Source organism: Vicia villosa, linkage group LG6 (genome assembly GCF_029867415.1).
Source record: "Vicia villosa cultivar HV-30 ecotype Madison, WI linkage group LG6, Vvil1.0, whole genome shotgun sequence".
Classification (NCBI taxonomy): Eukaryota; Viridiplantae; Streptophyta; class Magnoliopsida; order Fabales; family Fabaceae; genus Vicia; species Vicia villosa.
This window is the reverse complement of record NC_081185.1, coordinates 71,311,143-71,332,081: the sequence shown is the minus strand read 5'-3', so window position 1 is coordinate 71,332,081 and position 20,939 is coordinate 71,311,143. Positions and strand designations below refer to the sequence as shown.

At 35.8% G+C, this 20,939-nt stretch overlaps 2 protein-coding genes across 2 annotated transcripts in view; both read left to right on the top strand.

Annotated features, from left to right (window-relative positions):
• The first annotated feature begins 5,806 nt into the window (after positions 1-5,806).
• Positions 5,807-13,410, top strand: LOC131611639 (uncharacterized). Its single transcript, XM_058883566.1, has 2 exons — positions 5,807-6,634; positions 12,115-13,410. Exon 2 carries the CDS (start codon positions 12,135-12,137, stop codon positions 12,612-12,614), a length of 480 nt encoding a protein of 159 aa, XP_058739549.1. The 5' UTR covers positions 5,807-6,634; positions 12,115-12,134; the 3' UTR covers positions 12,615-13,410.
• Positions 12,829-20,939, top strand: part of LOC131613849 (zinc finger BED domain-containing protein RICESLEEPER 2-like) — a 24,281-nt gene continuing 16,170 nt past the window's right edge. Inside the window, exons 1-3 of the mRNA XM_058885488.1 lie at positions 12,829-13,373; positions 18,403-18,546; positions 19,586-19,920. Of these exons, the coding sequence (XP_058741471.1) occupies positions 12,829-13,373; positions 18,403-18,546; positions 19,586-19,920 (1,024 nt within the window). The remainder of the gene's footprint in view (positions 13,374-18,402; positions 18,547-19,585; positions 19,921-20,939) is intronic.

Here is a 20,939-nt window from a genome sequence, read left to right as displayed (position 1 = left end):
TAAAAACAATTTGCACAGTTATTTTTATCCTGGTTCGTTGTTAACTAAACTACTCCAGTCCACCCCCACGGAGTGATTTACCTCACCTGAGGATTTAATCCACTAATCGCAACAGATTACAATGGTTTTCCACTTAGCCCACGACTAAGTCTTCTAGAGTATCCTGATCACAACCTGATCACTCTAGGAACAAATGCTTAGACACAAGCTAAGACTTTCTTAGAGTATCCTGACCACCACGTGATCACTCTAATTACAACTGCTTAGAAACAAGCTAAGACTTCCTAGAGTATCCTGATCAACACTTGATCACTCTAGTTACTTACAAATTAATGTAATCAATTCTAAGAGTATTACAAATGCTTCTGAAAAGCTATAATCACAATAGTGATATTTCTCTTAACGTTTAAGCTTAATCTCACTAATATATTACAACAGCAATGTAGTGAGCTTTGATGAAGATGAAGTTTCTGAGCTTTGATTTGAACAGCATTTCAGCAAGTTAATATTCACAGAAATCGTCAAGAATTGGTAACCTTGCTTCTCATCAAAACTTCATATTTATAGGCACTTTGAGAAGATGACCGTTGGGAGCATTTAATGCTTTGCGTATTCCGTACAGCATTGCATTTAATGTTTTACGCTTTTGTCAACTACCTCGAGCCTTGTTCACGCTGTGTCTACTGACGTTGCCTTTAATAGCTTCCAACGTTCCTTTTGTCAGTCAGCGTAGCCTGCCACCTGTACTTTCTTCTGATCTGATGTTTGTGTATACAACGTTTGAATATCATCAGAGTCAAACAGCTTGGTGCATAGCATCTTCTTGTCTTCTGACCTTGAAGTGCTTCTGAGCGTGATACCATGAGAACTTCAGTGCTTCTGCTTCTGATTTCAAGTTCTTCTGATGCTTCCATAGACCCATGTTCTGATTCTGCTTTGACCATCTTCTGATGTCTTGCCAGACCATGTTCTGATGTTGCATGCTGAACCTTCTGAGTCAAAGCTTCTGAGCGCTGATTTGTGCATACTCTTTATATATTTCCTGAAAGGGAAATTGCAATGTATTAGAGTACCAAATTATCTCACACAAAATTCATATCCTCGTTATCATCAAAACTAAGAATATTGATCAGAACAAATCTTGTTCTAACACCCTGGTGATCCATCCATTAAGCTACATCATGATAATGCTCCATCTTATCATGATATATCTGAATATAGACATCTGGTTGGTCGTCTCCTATACCTTTCAGCCACATGACCCGATATTACTTTCATAACCCAACAACTGGGCCAATATCTTACCACTCCCACCATCACTCACTACAAGGCAGCTACACGTGTCATCCGTTATCTCAAAGGTTGTCCTGCTCGTTGTTTATTCTTTCCCCGACAATCTTCCACTCAGTTGATTGGCTTTTCAGATGCAGATTGGGTTGGTTGTGCAGATACGAGACGTTCTATATCTGGCCAATGTTTCTTCATTGGAAAGTCACTTGTTTCATGGCGCACAAAGAAGCAACTCATAGTTTCTCGCTCCTCATCTGAGGCTGAATACCATGCCCTTGCAGCTACCACCTGTGAAATGCAATGGTTGATATATCTTCTTCGTGATCTTCATGTTTCCTCACCCAAGCCTCCGGTTTTGTATTGCGACAATTTAAGTGCCATTCATATTGCTGCCAATACGGTGTTTCATGAACGCACCAAACATTTGGAATTCGATTGCCACATTGTTCGCAAAAAGCTCCTAGCTCACGTGTTCAAACTATTACCGGTTTCATCCAAAGATCAACCGGCTGATTTCTTCACCAAAACGCTGCTGCCTCTTCCATTTCATACTCTACTATCCAAGTTGGGGATGATCAATGTCTATCCTCTAACTTTTGGGGGGATATTGCACAATGATAATATAGATGATAACTAACTTGTTTTGTATAGTAGTTTAGTTAGTTAATTGTTAGTTTAGGTAGTTATGAAATTATGTAGGCTTACCATCATAACTACCATGCTACTCATGCCTTGTATATATACCTCTTGTACCAACTTTATCAAACTAATGAAGATTAGATTTCATCTCATAACAACATTCCATGTGTCGGTATGGGACTTTTGTTGGTTAAAATTTAGTTAGAACTAGTAACAAATCCGTGCGTTTGCACGGGTTCTAGTACGGGACGCACATTTGTTTCATATGTATATTTTTTAATAGAAAAGTGTCTTGTACCCGTGAAAAAACAATAATTGAATGTATAGAAAAATGTCTAGTACCCGTGAAAAAATAATAATTAAATGTATAGAAAAATGTCCGGTACTCGTGAAAAAGTAATAATTGAATGTATAGAAAAATGTCTGGTATCCGTGAAAAAATAATAATTGAATGTATGGAAAAAATTTCGGTACCCGTGAAAATAATAATTGAATGTATAGAAAAATATCTGGTATCCGTGAAAAAATAATACTTAAATCTATAGAAAAATGTCTGGTACCCGTAAAAATATTTAGATCAATAAGTTTTTAATACAAAATACAATTTTGTTATAAAATATGTGAATAATAGAAGCTAAAAAATATAATAAAAATATAGAAGCTAAAAAAATTATGAATGAAAAGAGTATGAGAAAAATTAAAGAGAAGTTTAAGAACATAAAAATGAAAATAGTGAGAAAGCAAATAAATGGGTTGTATTGAAACAACAAAATATATGACATATAAGGCATAGTAGGATAGTTGGGTTGTATTAGACAGTTGATGTGATGGAAAATGTAAAAAATATCAATTTTGTGGAATAGTTTGTTGGAGTTGAAAGAGAAGTTTAACGATGGAGAATGGATCATGAGAGGTGACTTTAATGCTACTAAGGCTCGTGGAGAAAGGAAAGGTAGAGGAACGGCGTCAAACTCGACTGAGTTGCATGAGTTCGCGGCTTTCATGGATGATAGTTTGTTGGTGGATATCCCTTGCAAAGGAAAAAAATTTACTTGGTATAGCGGAGACGGTAAATCGATTAGTAGAATTGATAGATTTATTGTATCGAGCAAAATGGTGAATGATTGGAGAGTGGTGGGACAATTGGTAGGCGAGAGAGATGTTTCCGATCATTGTCCTATTTGGTTAGAAGTTGATAATAATAATTGGGGTACTAAACCGTTCATTTTTAATAATGAGTGGTTTTCTTTTGCTTCGTTTTTTCCTTTTGTGGAGAAATAGTGGAAAGGCTTTAGGGTGGAAGGAAGAGGGGATTACGTGTTGAAAGAAAAGCTTCGTCTTCTTAAAGAAAGACTTAGATGGTGCAACAAGGAAGTGTTTGGAAGAAAATATTTGGATGTAGAGGAAGGTGTTAAGGATATTAACATAGGGGACGATATATTGGAGTTGGAAGCGGAGGATCTTCATCTCGGCATTTTAAAGAATATGAAGGAAGCCACTAGCTGGTTTTGGTCTAAATTGAGAATTAAAGAGAACATGCTAGTCCAAAAATCAAGAGTTAAATGGTTAAATGAATGCGACTCCAATAACGACTATTTCCATAAGGTTATGAAAGAAAGGAGAAGACATAATCACATTGGTCCTATTAATTCTTCGGAGGGAAATATGAAAACGGTGAAGGAAGTTAAAGAGGAAGTAGTTCGCCATTTTTCTAGTAAATTTGGAGGAGTGGATGGAGTTACACCTAGTCTTGACGGGATTCTATTTGACAAGATTAGTGAGGAGGATAGAGGGTGGCTAGAAAGTCCTTTTCAAGATGACGAATTCAAGGAGGCTATCGGCGGTTGTGGCATATCTAAGAGTCCGCGACCGGATAGGTTTTCTTTCCTTTTTATCAAGAGGTGTTGGTCATTTTTAAGAGTAGACTTCATGAGGTTCTTTGATCATTTTTTTGAGGGAGGAGAGTTGTCTAAGGCAGTTACATCTTCTTTCTAGTTATTGATTCCTAAGACTTCTAATCTTCTTTCTTTGGATGATTATAGACCCATTTTCTTGGTGGGACGTATGTATAAAGTGATGGCTAAAATTTTGGCGGGAAGAGTGAAACAAGTTTTAAATTCCATTGTCTCTCCTTGTCAAAATGCTTTCGTTCCGGGTAGACAATTGCTTGATGTTGTTCTTGTGGCAAATGAAGTGGTTGACTATGCTAGAAAGGAATATAATTCTTTTCTTCTCTTTAAAGTTGATTTTGAGAAGGCCTACGATAAAGTATCGTGGGATTTCCTTCGTTATTTGCTTATTAATATGGGTTTGGGGGAGAGATGGAGGAGGTGGATGGAATTATTGATATTTAATAGTAATATGTCGGTTATGGTCAATGGTAGCCCGAGTAAGGAATTTGTTGTCAAGAGGGGATTAAGACAAGGTGACCCTTTATCGCCTTTTCTTTTTGTGTTAGTGACAGAGGCCTTAGCAAGGCTGGTGAGGAAATCTATTGATATTGGAGATTTTGAGAATTTTGTCATAAAAAGAAGTTGTAATGTGGATATTCTACAATTTGCGGATGACACTTTGTTGATTGGAGAAGGGACGTGGAAGCATGTAAAAGCGATAAAGATTGTATTTAGAGCGTTTGAGTTAATTTCGGGTCTTTGCATTAATTTCCATAAAAGTAAATTGGTTGGAGTTAATGTGTCGCCTCATTTTTTAGAAGCCACCGCTTTTTATCTTTCTTGCAAAATTGAAGATAGCAACTTTATTTTTCTTGGAATTCCGATTAGGTGTAATCCTAGAAAGGTTTCAACATAGTCTTCGATCTTGGATAAAGTGAGAAAGCGTTTGGCTCGATGGAAGAATCGTTGTCTCAATCTTGGAGGTAGAATTACTCTCTTGAAATCTATTTTGAGTTCTCTTACTATTTATACTATGTCTTTTTACAAGATGCCGGCTAAAGTAGTAAAAGAATTTACTAAGATTCAAAGTAATTTTCTATGGGGTGTGTTGAGGAGAAGAGAAGTATTCATTGGGTTAGTTGGAAAGTGGTGACGTTACCTTATTTGAAAGGGGGATTAGCGATAAAAAATATTTCTAATTTCAATTTTGCTCTTCTAAACAAGTGGAGGTGGAGGATCGCTCGAGGGGAGAATTCTTTATGGTTGGATATATTGAAGGCCCGATATGGAGATTTATGTTTGCAAGTTACTTGTGGTGGAGATGATTCCAAATTGTCTTCCTATTGTTGCACTCTGATTTTTACCCTACGATTCCAGTTCATTCGCACTGTCGCATTTTATTCGATTATTCTTTATGTTTACTGATCATTAATCAAAAATGCAAAAATATGTCTTGTTTCTCTTTTATTGTGTAGGACAAGGACTGGATCGAGAATATCAAAGTTTGCGAGATGATTCGTAACAGTTGATGTAAAAGTCAATATTTCGAATCAATTCCAATTTGAAGTTTAAAGTTTCATTCTGTTATGAACATTCTATGATTTTATATTAATTTTAGTTTTAATTCCAATTTTAATTCAAAATTGAAATGTTCTTTTAATTTGAATTATTATTAAAGTTAAAATTGATTGTTAATATAAAAAATCATTTCTCTTTTTTTATTGCTATTATTATTTTACATTTTTCTTTGATGACATTTTTCTTTATTATTATTATTAACCATTACTGCTTTTATTACTTGTATTATTTTTTTGTTGTTGTTTATGTCCAAATAAACAGGAAGAAAGATGGAATTGTTGAGGTCCCCACTCAAGCAAGCATTCCACGGTTTTCTTCTGCAGAGACCAATTTCTCCAAATTGTCCATCCTTACCTCTAAATTGTCCATCCTTACCTCTATTCCATCATGTGCCTGCAAATCAGAAAACAAACAAAACGGTCCAAAATACTGCTCCACCAACCTTGCAGCTCAGAAACTTGCAGTACAAAACAGTCCAAAAATTGCACAAGAATGTACCAAGCAAAACCTGCATCATTAAAGCAAAACAGGATAGAAGAACAAAGAGGAAAACTTAATGAACAAGGAGGCTTAATTCTTTTTTTTGAAATTCATCTCAGCTCTATATAACCAGCTGCTCAGCACACACAAAGGGAAGAAGAAAATTACAACAAAAAAACTCTGCCAAAAGCTTCCTCCAAATTCATCTTCAAACCTCACCGTTCCATCACTCACCAACTCTTATAATCTACATCCTCTTCACCATCACCTCAACACTGAGTTATTGATATCACAGCCAAAATCACCTTCACCATAGAAATCAACCTACATATGCTTAGCATAATCTCATCACTGATTCATAAACCTGCAAATCTTACACAGCTTCCAAACACAACGGTTCAACCTTCATAACAAAACCATTTTCACAAAAACGATACAATATCTCATACCTGCAAAAGCCACGTTCATAAACCTTCAAAAATCATCTCACCGAGCCACCCAAAACAAACGCACCATTCATCACATCACCTTCAAACTTTCCTTCGTACATCACCTCAGAATAGAACAACAACACAGTAGCCATTCCGCCGTAGAAGGCTACCTCACAAACTCTTCAACGCACACATCTCCGACCGAAGCACACAGCTGCGAGAGTTCGAGCACGCAATAACAAAACCATCAGTGACTCTCCCCATACCTTCATCTACCATCGATTCGACAACTCGAACAACACCAGACTCACAAACGCTCCGTTGGTAACCATTAACAATTCGTACCATAGCTTTTTGCTCTTTTTAATTGATGTTGCCCTGTTAATTTGTGACGTGACTGTGTCGATTGTGTTGATAATTTTATTGATGTTTGACTTGTTTTTGTGTGTTAATGAAACGAATTGCAAGAGACAAGGATTGAGGTATGAGTTTAATAGAGAGTGTATATTGAGAGAGAGAATGATGACCGAAAATGGGGAGAGGTTTAGTTGAGTTTTCGTTGGTTTTTGTTCTGATTGATGGTTGAAGTTTAGAGCAGAGAGAGACTGAGTGCGAGAGAAATCTAAGAAACAGAGGGAGTATGTTCTGAAACGTGAGAGAGGTGAAGTTGAGTGTTGGACCGAGAGAGAAAAGAGGGATGGGGCGGCCCCTCTTTAGTTTATTAGGGTTTTTGTTGGTTTCAAATTGTGGGCTTAAGCTGATGTGAGCCCAATCCATTTTCATTACTATATATCCATGTAAATTCAATACTACCCCTAGTTTAGTTATGCTTTTGTTTTGGGCTTAGCAATCTCAGCCCACCTGATTTTCTATGCTACGCCCTTGTTCCCAACCAACTCCCCCTCCTTGCTAGATTTTGTGTTTAACTTTGGGCCGAATTCTCCTTAAAAGCCCAGCGCCTCACATATATATCATCATCCCTCTGTAGCGGGTGCCTCACATATATATCATCATCCCTCTGTAGCGGTCACACCTCCTCTCTTGGTTTAACCTTCATATTTCTTTGGGCTTGACTGTTTTAGCCCAACAATTCCTTTTAATTACACCTTCCCTTTTATTTGTTTTAGTTAGCCCATTTCTTTTTTATTCTATGTTATATTTTTGTTCTCATTTTCATTTTAGTTTTATTTTGATATATGCTTTAATTTCTTTTATGATTATCAAAAAAAAAAATGCTTTTAATTATAATTTTTTATTTTTTTATTAAAAAACTCCAAAAATATATTTTTTTAAATTAATCAGTTGTCTTCTTTTAGTTACAAATATTAGTCTTTTCTAGTTAGACTTTCATTTTTTTTTTATATTAAAAATCCCAAAAATATTAGAGTAGTTCTTTAATTTCCAATTTTAGGTAGAATTAGATTAATACAATTTAGATTTAGAATTCCCCTCGTTTAGTTTTAGTTCTCTTTTTTTTTTCAACTTTTAAAACACTTAATAATTATCAAAAGTGGAGAACGATGAGCATCCTTGCATTGGGATTCAGTTCACAACTATCTACATTTCCCTTTAAAAAATACTCAACAAAAAAACACATAAAATACCTAATAAATTTCTGATTCTTAAAAAGTAGAGAAGAGTGAGATTCCTTGCATTGGGATTTAATTCACCATTATCTACATCAAAAAATACCAATCAATTCAATTTTTCTTTTCCTTTAAGAACGTGTTAATTCATTTCCACGACAATTGTGTAAGTCTCCAAAGGTCGAGCATCAGTGGAAGGCGACGTTTAACATCGTTCATCTAAAAAACACAAGAGCATACAAAAATTGTAAGCCGAACTACGGCTGCTCTGATTCCTTAAAGGGATACGTAGACATTGGGTCGTGGGGCCTGAACGAGCACATCTTTGTAAATATTTCTTTCTTTTCCCCGTGTTCCTTTTCTCTTCCTTTCTTCACGCGTTTTCGTTTAGTTTTAGGCTTTAGACTTGTAGATAACACCCATAGATTTAGACTAACAAGAGTGGATCCCGTCGAGTACGACGGACGTGAGGAGTGCTAATCCCTTCTCCTTGCGTAACCGACACCCTTACCTTTTTCTCTGGGTCGTAAGACCTTTATTTGTTTTTCCCGTTTGGTTTTAGTCGATGTTTTCCTTTCCCATCTCCTGGGATAAATAAATAATCGATGGCGACTTCATTGATTTTAATCCATGATGATTTCGATCCGGTTGTCAAACCTATTCTATTTGGTGGCGCAATATTCAAAAGGTTAGGCTTTCTTCTCTTTCTTCAAATGACCCAATTGTCTTTAATTGTCGATTTAGTGTTGGAAACGGTTTCAACACACCTTTTTGGGAAGTTAGATGGTTAGAGAATTTTATTTTGAAGGAAGATTTTATGGATCTTTATGCGGTCTCGTCTTTGAAAAAAGTCTCGGTGGCGGCTATGGGAGGTTGGTGTGATGGTGTTTGGAGGTGGGAGATTTAGGCATTTCGGAGGTCGAAATGGATGCGGCCAATTTGTTACCTTCTTTCACGGCCTTAAGGGCTCTTTTAGAGTCTTTTCGTGACTTGAACGGCGAAAAAGACACCGTGGAGTGGTCTCTCGATTTGGAGAAAGTTTATCGGTCTCTTCTTGTTATTCTTCGTATGCTTCATCGCGTATTCCATATGGTCCTTCAAATAGACATGATGAGGTTTTGGAGTGGATTTGAAAATGGTGGTTCCTTTTAGGATAAAAGCTTTCGGGTGGAGACTTCTTGTGAATAGGTTGCCTACTAAAGATTTTTTGTTGTGTAGAGGTATTTCCTTATCTTCCTCTTCTTCTCACTTAAATTGTATTTTTTGTGAATTGCATACGGAAGATAGGGATCATATGTTTTTTAGGTGTAAAGTGATTAACATAGTTTGGAAAGAAATTTCTTTGTGGGTGGATTTTCTGGAGTTTCCGGGAGGGATTGAGGACTCGTGTATCTCGTCTTTTATGGAATGGTACACTTGGAGCCGTGTAAAAAGACTTAAAGATGGCAAATTGGGGGTGTTATGGTTAGCCACTTTTTGGATCATATGGCTAACTAGGAATGGATTTTGTTTTAGAAATGGGGTGTGGAACATAAACATCATAGTTTGGAATATTAAGATTTTGGTTTGGAGGTGGTCCTTTTTTTGGCGATATTGTCCATCCAAATATTAGATTTTACGATTTTATTAAAGACCCTTTATCTTTTATGTCGTAATTTTTATTTGGTTCGTAATATCGTTTTGGCGGCTTTGGACCCTTCTTGTGTATCAAGGTTGGAGAACCCTTAGTTCTCCTTTTTATTGATTTCTTGCTTACACAAAAAAATAAGGAAATGGAAGAAGGGAAGATGAAAAACAAATTTGAATGTTGATCAGATTATGTCTTTGTGTTATCGTGAAAGAGAAAGATGCAACAAGAATGGGGTATTCGGAAATATTAAGCTTTTCTATTTCCTAAATGTGAATGTATGGTATTTGTTTTTTTTAATTTAAAAACTTACATGCCATGTGTCGCTATGGGACTCTTTGTTGGTTAAAACTTAGTTAGAATGGTTGACTGAACAAAAAGGCGACGCCTCTTTCTTCTTGTTTATGTTTTCTTTCTTCTTTTTTATGTTTTCTTTCTTCTTATTTCTCCATGCGATACCAATCAAACCTCTTTTGTCCATTGCATTTAATTCAAAACTAGCTCTAGCCTCATGCGATAAATTTTTTTTTTTATAAATTAAAAACAACCAACCAACAAAACATAGAACTACTATGACTATGATTTTCTCATCCTTTGATGAGAGTTACGTAGGCACAACAAAGTTGTAAAATCAAGACGAGTCTACTAATTTTTTTCCCAACTTAAACCTTTGTAAATATCTTTTCTTTCTTTGACGGAAGACAAATAATCAAATTAAACAGAGTGTCACCTTGCTTTCGATTATTCGAGGATAAAAATAGAGTACCCCAATTTTCCCATTTTAATCTAGTTTAATTATAAAGAGAGGTTTGATATGAATCGAGTCAAAATTCCTCAAAGATGAAGAGCACTCGAAAGACAAGCTATGTTGCTTATATTCATGTACTCGGAAAAAAAAGAGAATATCACGTCCGATTAATCCTATTTCATGCGTGAAAGAACAAATTGAATTCGATTGTATAATTAAATTTTAAGAAAGTGTAACCTAATTCATGACATAATGTTCTAGAAATAAATACAGTTAAGGTGTACTTGGCAATGAGGTGTAAACCTTAAAAAGCTAAAAATGGGCTAGGCCCAAAAGTTCTATCATAAAGTAATAAAAAATCAATATTATATAATTAAAAAAGAAAAAGAAAAAACGTATTCCTTTTTTAAGAAAAAACTTAAAACAGGTGAACTATCCTTTTGTTTTCTTTGTTTGCATGAAAATTAACAAGGAACCCTCTCTTCCTTTTTTTTCCATTTAATACCCTTTCTCTGTAAAAACTCATCTTTTCTCTTCATCATGAAAACTAAACACATATCGATTTTCTCAATAAAGTGCAACATATGCAAATGAAAAAACTCTCACGCATCTTCTATTCGAGAAAGAAAATCCAATCAGAATAAAGACTAAAATAAAAAAGGGTCACCGTAAAGTGGTGGCGCTGGTACCACGATGGCAGTGGCAAAACGCGCGACAAAGGGTGGTTGCGACGAAGGGTGGTTGCGACAAAATGTGGATTTGGCTTAAAACCATACTAAAATTAACCGGTTTTTTTTAACCGGATTTGGATATGGATATGGATAATTTATATAACCGGATAATTTGAACACTCTTAGTGATGGTTAGGGCTGTAAATGGAGCTGAAGAACCGAAATCCACCCTGGAATCGGTCTAATGGAACCGGACCATTTGACCGACCGAAACAAAATGTTGGTCTAGTAATGGATATAATTTTAATCTGTATCCAGAACAAATAACCGGACCATTTATCCAACGGATACCCGGTAAGCATGCATATAAATTCTTTAGTTTTTTCATTTCATCATTTTTCCCCTCTCTTTTCACTCCCTCTCTCTCTCTCTCTCTCTCTCTCTCTCTCTCTCTCTCTCTCTCTCTCTCTCTCTCTCGTGTCTTACTCTTCTGTTCCGTCTCCTAGGGTTTCTTCTTCCTCCCATATTCCGATCAAGCCAAAGTGGTTCCTTGCATGAGTGTTTGAATCATTTATGTTAGTGTGATTTATTCAAGAATTCAAGCCTATTACTAGTACTACAATCGTGTAATGTTTCAAAACTCTTATAGTTCTTATTTATGTTCGCCTATTGTTTACAATGTTTGCATGTTTGATATATTGAATACTTCTTTACCTGGTATCAATTTTCGCATAAAATGTTGTGATTTCGGAATCGTTCTTGACCCTGTTTCAATGATGTTATGAAATTTTGACCTAAACAGTTTGAGTATTTGATTTGTTGTTTATATTGCTTGAGTTGTGATAAAAAATGTCTAAGAGGGTGATTATGTTTATGAGTATTGTTTTCATTAGGGTTTCGAGGTTTTGAATTGAGGTTCTTTCTGTTTCAATTTCGAACACAATTTTGACCTAAATTGTTTGAGTATTTGATTTGTTCTTTATATTGCTTGAGTTTTGAGAAGAAATTGTTTGAGTATTTGATTTTGTTGTTGAGTTTTGTTCTACATTAGGGCTCGGCCTTAGGGTTTTGAATTGAGGTTCCAATTGTATTTGTGTTACTCAGTTTTGTTCATATTTCATCATACATTATTGTTTGATTGATATTTTTTCTTTTTGCCATGTCTTTTCAAGATTCTTTATTGACTCCAACAATGGATGATCTTATTGATATTAACATGATGCTTGATGGGAGTTTGGAAGAGGAGACAACGGACAGAGGAAATTTAGAGATTGGCGAGATGATTGATTTGGACCTTCCAGTTACACTTCCAAATGACAACACTACTCAAAATACAACTACTACTCAAAATACTTCTACCACACAAAATACAACTACTGCTGATGATGGTGCAACCCCTCTAGTTGACCCATATCAGAGTTCTCAAAGTCATAGAAATGCATTTGGTAAAGCTCCTCATCCTAAGAAGTCTGCTATTCATACTGAAATGGTTCTTATAGAAATGCCCGATGGTACCAAGAAGTGGAAATTCAAATGGTGTGGTAAGCTTTACACTTATGATGTGAAATGGAAAAGTACTTCTAATGGTAAGAAACATTTAGAAAACTGCATTCAGAGAAAGTTGAGGCTGAAAGGTAATACTGACAAACATGTTGCACAATCTAGGTGTTGATAATACTCCTAGTTTAGCAACTTGGACATATAATCATGTTAGGGTTAGAGAGGTTGCAACTCATATGATTCTAGGTCATGAATTTCCTTTTTCTGCTATGGAAGGTGTTATCTTTAATGAGTTTCTTAGAGAAATTTATCCATGGTACAAAAAGATTACTAGACAATAGGTTAAGTTTGATTGTGAGAGATTTTATGAGGCTGAGAGAGCTAAGATGAAAAAGTTTATGTCTTTGATTAACAGGATCAGTCTTACAACTGACTTGTGGTGGTCTAGTGAGCAGAGGATAGGTTATATGACTGTGACTGGTCATTTAATTGATTCAAAATGGCAGCTTCACAAAAGAGTTTTATCTTTTAAGAATGTGCCACCACCACATTCAGGTGAGGTTTTGTGTAGAGAATTTATTAATGTCGTGGATGACTGGGGCATAAGGGATAAGGTTGTTTCAATTTCAGTTGATAATGCTAGTGCCAATGATAATTGTATTGTTAAGTCGAAGAGAGATTATTCTGGTAGGAGAAATCTACCATTGAATGGTAAACTGTTTCATGTGAGATGTTGTGCACACATCCTAAATTTGTTGGTTCAGGATGGTTTTGATATGATTAAGTTGACTGTTGATAAGATTAGGAATGGGATCAAATACTTGCTGAATTCTGAAACTAGATGCAAAGTCTTCAAAAAATTTGTTGATGAGTTGCAACTTGAAGGCAGAATGCAAGTGTTGGATACTAAGACTAGGTGGAACTCAACTTGGTTGATGTTGTCCACTGCATACTGTTGCACCCCAAAATGTGCCCATCTAATTCCATTTCTAATTGGCTTATGTTTTCCCATTTTATTTGCATTATCATCCCATCAGGTCATAAATAAAATCATGCATTTATAAATAATCTGGAAATGAGAGCAAGGATCATATATGTAAGGATTCAGTTATGGCTCTTTGTAAATATTCACATACTTGTGGTCATTATTTGAACAAGATATATTGTGATATTCTCTGACTCTATCGTTCACCAATTCAAGGGGTTCCTAGTGCTGATTGAGATACAAGAAATAACTCATGGTTTGTGCAATAAGGCGATGATGAGTTTGTTTATCTTGTGACACATCGAGTTAAGGTCTTATGCATATTAAGGTTGCTTCAAGTACTAATTATTATGAATTTAATCAGGAGTGCTCAATTTGGATCTAATTATTATGGAACTATGTCAAAATTACAAGTTCAACTACCAAATTTCACTATTCAATATCCATTACAAAAAGCCAAACTCAAAAATATATACATTCCTCATTGGTTGACTTTCTAGTCACAGTTGACTTTTATGGTCAACTGTTGACTTCTGGTCAACATTCGACCATTGACCCTAAAATTCTGACTTTTGGTCCTTTGACTCAGTTGGACACCTTAAATCTATTTCTTTCATTTTTTCTAATTTCCAAACCATATTCACCCATTTCACATTCATGTAACTAAGCATTACCAAAGGAGATAACATAATTTCAAACTTGTAGTGGCAGCCACAAAATCAGTCATTGAGGTCCATAAAAATCAGTTCATAAGGAAACTTCATACAATTCAGAATCCTTTAAACAGTCAACAAAAAATATCATGCCATGTACATCCATTTCAAAGTAAAAAAAAACTACACAAGTTTATACTACATCAGTGTTCCTAATCTCCATTCCAAGTCGTACTCTACAAAAGGAAGTGTTTCAAGTCTTCAGCACACCAACTCCTTAATTCTCTAATGCTGCCTCAAATAACTAGCTACTCCGAACCGAAAAGTTGCAGCCAATTGAACCATAAAACCTGCATATACATAAACCACATATCAGCCCCATATTTCAATTCCAAACATTCAAAAAAAAATAGACCCACATCTCAGCATGCTACATGATTCAAGCCAATCCAAATTCACATTCATACAACACATAACATATTATCCAGGCCTACACAAACTTCCAAACAATAAAGACCTCAAACCAAAACAGATAAATCGGTTCAGATTTCCAATGCAAATCAACTCAGTAGGAAACTTTAACTTGCACAAAGTTAATAGTAAAATTGGTTCAAAGATCAATGGAATCGGTTCAGCATAATTCAGTATGTCAGAAGTTCTTAGAATTTTCCAAAGTGAATTAACAGAATAAGACAGCTCCTAACAAACTCTCAACTAACCTAACCAACTATAACAGAATTATAACAACCTAGAACATCTCTAACAGATTTTTAACCAATTTATAAACTACAATAACCAACTTCAATTTCCACCCTAAATCTCATAACTAGGGGTGTTCAAAACCAAACCAACCCAATAGGAAACCGCAAACCAAACCAAACCGAAACCGCAAAAAACCGCATTTGGTTCGGATTAGTTTGGGTCATCTTTTAATAAAACCGCACGGTTCGGTTCGGTTTGAGGTTTGTATTTTGTAAACCGAACCAAACCAAATCAAACCATATTATGTTACAACCTAATTTTTACTTAACTCACATCCAACCCAAACTTAAACCTAATATACCTTAATCTTATGATTACTAACAATTTTCTCATTCTTACATATATAATTTAAGTCCCGATCTTCTTAAATCTCTAATAACATTATCGCACCTTCTTTGCCACATACATCGTACCTCTTCTTCTATAATCTCCACTATCTTATATTCTTTCTTTTTCACTTTCTCATTTTTATGTAAATGTTTCGTATTTCAGTTTCGTTTTTGTCGTACATCTTCTTCTCTAATCTCTCAACTCTTTTCTTTTTCTTTTTCACCTTCACTAATCTCTCGTCTCTTCTATTTTTTGTTTCATTATAATAATTTTTATACTATTTTATGCTATTATTTTATGTTTAATATTCCACTTTTGTCTAATTTAATTTTTACATAATAATTGAAAAATTATTGTCAAAATATGACGAGTTTTGTTGTTATTTGATAGTGTATGAATGTCTAAATATAAAATCATGTTGTCATCTATATGTGTATGTATAGCTCAATAAAATATTTGTAAGGAACCGAACCAAACCGCATTAGTTTCGTTTGGTTTGGTTCGGATTTTTTTTAAAAGTCAACCACACCAAACCAAACCAAACCGCACGATTTTTTCTCTTGCTGTTCGGATGATTTTTTTCGACAAAACCGCCCAAACCGCACCGCGAACACCCCTACTTATAACAGAATCCTCTCAATCCAAGGGCTCACAATTACTCTCCTCTAACTGGATCAACTCCATTCTACTCTATATATTCATGACTTTATCTTCAAGCCAGGGTGCCCACCATTTTTACTCACCTTCAACTTCCATTTCTTATTCTCCCCATTCTTCTTTATCTCCATACTCCAACCACTCTCCATATTCATCTCATCGTCTTCATCACTCAAACCTCATATCTCTGCAAATTCTCTCTCTCCAACCTCTCTCTCCAATTACCCTCACTATACGCTCGGTTTTCAGAAGCTATTGGAGCTCCACAATCGGAGCTCCGATTAAGCTTGAGCTCGGCCTCCATCCTCCTATTTACAAGTCATCCTCTGCAACTTCTCTCTTCATCAGTTCGTGCCTCCCTCACACTCTATTCAACAACTCAAACAAAGAAACACAAAAAAGAAAATGAATCAGAAGAAGACGAAGATACACACACAAAGGAGAAGAACGAGAATTGAAGTTACCTGAAACCGAAGTTCCCCTCGCGTTTATTTCGCCAAGATACAATCGTCGAAGAGCCGTCGGAGCTACTCCGGTAGGTAAGTAGTTGTTTAACCTTTCTTCGATATTCTTGATGCCATGTGGTAGATTTGTATCCTTTGATTATTTTCCCCATGGTCTTGTTCCTTTGTTCGTCACCATCGCTGATTAATTGAACATTTAGCTAGATCTAGGGTTTCACTTTGGGTTTGATTATGAGAATTTGAGGGAGAATCAAAGAAAACAGAAGATATTGTCGTAGTCGGGGCAACGTAAAGATTGGTTTAGAGGTTTCAATCGGAGGTTTTGACCTCCGGCCGTTGCAGTCGCCGCCATGGGGAGATTTCTGGCCACTGTGTTTTGAGAAATGAGAGCATGACATGAGTTTGAGAGGAAAAGCTGATGAGTCACGAGTGAAACCCTAAATCCCTCTTTCAATTATCTTTTTATTTTATTTTTAATTATAATAAGAAAATCTGATAAAAAAAACCTTTGCTTGGGCCTCACCGTATTACTGCACATACCCCCCTGTGGCCCATGATACGCATTTTTTGCTATAAAAAATCTATAACAAAAACACCCTTTGGGCTGGGCCCTGCGCCCACTGCTCTTCACACTCTAATTTCAATTTGACACCCCCTGTTTACATTTTTATTTTATATTTTATTAGTTTCTTTTGCCATTTCTTTTAGGTGTTAAAATGCTAATTTTTCCTATTAGTCTTAGGCCTTTAATACACAATTTTTACATATAAAAACGATCACAAAAATACTAGTTTAGGCTAATTCTTTGGTTAGAAATCATTTCTTCAGAAAATCAAAAAAAATAAATAGTATCTTTTATTTCATTTTAGCACTATATTTTGAATCATTTGTTTTCATGTTTGGTGCTTTATTTGTCAAGTCATTCTTAGTCAATTTTGTACTAATTTTGTATCATGCTCACTTGTGATTTTTACTTGTAATTTCACTTGTATGTTCCTTAGAATTTTGGGACTTGTAATCTTCACATGCTAACTAGGCTAGCTTTCTCTCAAAAAATCCTTAAATTGTAGGTAGAAACCATGACAACATTAGGATCTAGAAATTCCCATTCATATTAGGCTAGCTCTTTTTTCTTTTCAACTTTAAAACACTTAACTAATATTTGAATCTAATTCCCCTTAAAAGATACAAAGAAAACACTTCAAAACATCTAATAAAGGTCAAAACAATAAAAAAAAAAGGGAAATTAAAACTCTCGTCTCCCTTGCTTAAGGGAATCACTTGAGTGGAAATTCCCAATCATAAAAAACACCAACCATAGAGCAACTCGAGTCTCCCTTGCTTTAGGGTGCCACTTGAAACGCTCAAACTCTCTTCTCTCTTGCCTTCAGGGCATTCTTTCTCTTAATCGGACACGTTGCTTCCTTTCGATCGCAGACAGGTAACACATAAGACTCCACTCAACGAGCTGCTATCCTAATGCTAGATTGCGAATGTAACTTCGTCCACTAAAAAATACAAAAAACAAACAAAAACATGTGAGCCAAACTACGACGCTCTGATTCCTAAAAAGGATACGTAGGCATTAGGTCGCGGGGCCTAAGTGAGCACAACTATTTATAAACCTTATTTTCCCCGTATTTCATTTTCTTTCTTTTGCATGCATTCCCTTTGCATTGAGATTTAGATTTATAGCTAACACACCCTTTAGATAGCAACAAACATAGGTGGATACCATCGAGTACGATGGACGTGAGGGGTGCTAGTACCTTCCCTTCGCGTAACCGACTTCCGTACCCTATCTTTGGTCGTAAGACCTTGTTCTTATTCGTTTTTAGGTTTGTTGGCGTTCCTTTCCTTTTAGGATAGATATGTTAGTGGCGACTCTGTTGTTCATATTTCGCGAGCGTGCGACACATACCACTATAGAGAAGTCTGGCCTAGATATGCTGAAGAAAATGGTACATTTCTCAACTATTTTCCTGATGCAAATGATTTGGAAGATGTTCATGATATTTGCAAGTTCTTGGAGGTTTTTGCTGATGTTACATCAATTTTTAGTGGTACCTCTTACCCTACTGCTAATTTGTTTTTGGCTGAGCTTTACAGGGTGAAGGTTCTACTTGACAAACCTTCAAGTATCTCAAATAATCCTCAGCTGCAAGCGCTTGCTAATGAAATGAAGTTAAAATATGACAACTATTGGTCAGAGTCTAATACATTGATTTCTATTGGTGCAGTTCTTGATCCAAGGTATGTACATTTTACAAGTAGATAGTTAATTATGATGCCATTGTATTGTACAATAGTTAGCTACTATTCTGCTTTGTATGTTGCCTTGAGATTCAACCTTGGATGATAAATTTTGTTGCCTAAGTTATACATCTTGAGGCCACTTCTATGTCTCTGATCTACTTGTGGTTCTGTTTGATGAATTATTCATATGATGACTTCTGTTGCCTTATTGTGTACTTCTATTTTATTTAATCTTGGCCTTTGATGAATATTGAGGCCACTTTTATGTCTCTGATTTTCTTGTGGTTCTGTTTGATGAATTATTCATAGGATGACTTCTGTTGCCTTGTTGTGTACTTCTGTTTGATTTAATCTTGGCCTATGATGAATTTTGTTGCCTATGAAATACATGTTGAGGCCTATGATTTATGTTGCCTTGTCATCTACTTCTGTTTGATTTAATCTTGGCCTATGATGAATTTTGTTGCCTATGAAATACATGTTGAGGCCTCTGATTTCTATTGCCTTGTTGTGTACTTTTGTTTGATTTAATCTTAGCCTATGATGAATTTTGTTGCCTATGAAATACATGTTGAGGCCTATGATTTATGTTGCCTTGTTGTGTACTTCTGTTTAATTTCATCTTGGCCTATGATAAATTTTGTTGCCTAAGAAATACATGTTGAGGCCTATGATTTCTGTTGCCTTGTTGTGAATTGTGAATCAACCTTGGGCTATGATGAATTATGTTGTCTTGTTGTGAATCTGAGGCCAATTCAATTATCTAACATTGTGAGTTGTGACTCAATTGTGCCTATGATTAATTATGTTGCCTAGTGAGTTGTGACTAAATTGTGCCTATGATAAATCTGAGGACAATTCTGTTACCTCCTTCTGATGTGACTTTAGTTGTGTCTAGGGCCAATTCTGTTACCTCATAGTGTCTTTTGTTGCCTATGATGAAATCAAATTCTGAGGCCAAACAATGTTGAAAATAAATTATGCAAATAGGTATAGCTGAATTTAAGTTGGTTGACAACTCTACTTGTTCAAATAGGTATAAAATGATCTTCATCAAATGGGTATATCCCTTCTTGTATTCAAATTCTACTCAAGCCACGGCCTATGAACAAGAGTTGGCAACCAACTTAAATTCTCTCTTCCAATTATATCAAGATACCTATGGAACCAATGGTGAGAATGTCCCTGGATCTGAGACTCCAGAGGTTGGGTCTAGTTCTGGGTTGGGAAGGAGGAGTTTTGAAATGTTTTTAGAAACTGTTGTTGGTAACACTAATTCAAAATTTGATCTTGAATTATATCTTGAGGAGCCTCCCTTAAAAGTTCTCCCTAAAACTAAGTTTGATGTTTTAACATGGGGAATGAAGCCAAGTATCATGTGTGAATACAAGATTACACTCAAAGATGTTTTTGATTCATGGCAAACTCAAATAAGCATTCAAACAACAAGACGGAAGCAGAAAACCCAAAGAAAAGCAAGCATTGATCACTCATAGGTCAACCCATTATGTTTATATGTTTATAGGTTGTCTCAACACAAGCAAAACAAGAAGAATGCAGAAAAACAGCAGTTAGGTCGACCTACCATCAACCTAGGTCGACCTAAAATGGAGAAAAATTCATATACCCCTGCTAGGTCGACTCACACATCATTTAGGTCGACCTAAATTGATGAATTCTACATACCAGCCTGTTAGGTCGACCTACACATCAACTAGGTCGACCTAATCTGTGAAAATATCCCCAGAATGCATCAGAAGAGGATTCTGGTCGACCTACTCCTTCAACAGGTCGACCTAACTGGGAGCAAAATTCTGCAAGCTCTGTTAGGTCGACCTAAGCACTACAAGTGGTCGACCTAACTGATCAAGAAAGTTCAAAAATCAGTTTTTCTTGGTTCTAACTGTTATGCAATCATATATATTGTGCAAGAGTAATTATTCAAGAAACACCAACGACTGAAAGATACACAAACGCTTCTCATCTTCGTTCTTCATCATCTCCAACACAATTACACATAATCATTCTTGCGTTGCGGGTTAGTGATGAGTTCGATAACGTCCATGGAACGGAATTGAAGATTCCTAGTGGGTGAAGGTTTGTGGGGTTTGTTGGTGAATAAAATCTGCGGGTTTTGTCCTCCACGACGGGTGGTTCTTGGGGGTTTTTATCAAGAGGCGTTCATTGAGGATTCGGCTGAGTGTAACGATTGAGGAACGGGGAGTTCAAGGAATCAAGACACTGCAGAAGGGAATCAAAGTGAAGCTCTTGGATAACCTTGATCTTGGTCAAGATTAAGGGGGAAGAAGATTCAAAGGATCGACATAATTGGTTTATCGTTTATCGCTTTGTTATCTTCTTTGTATATACTACTTTCAACATTAATGAAA

Bases quoted from the DNA above. Each gene is read 5' to 3' on its own strand.
- LOC131611639 (XM_058883566.1), top strand. From the start codon at position 12,135: ATGGATGATCTTATTGATATTAACATGATGCTTGATGGGAGTTTGGAA.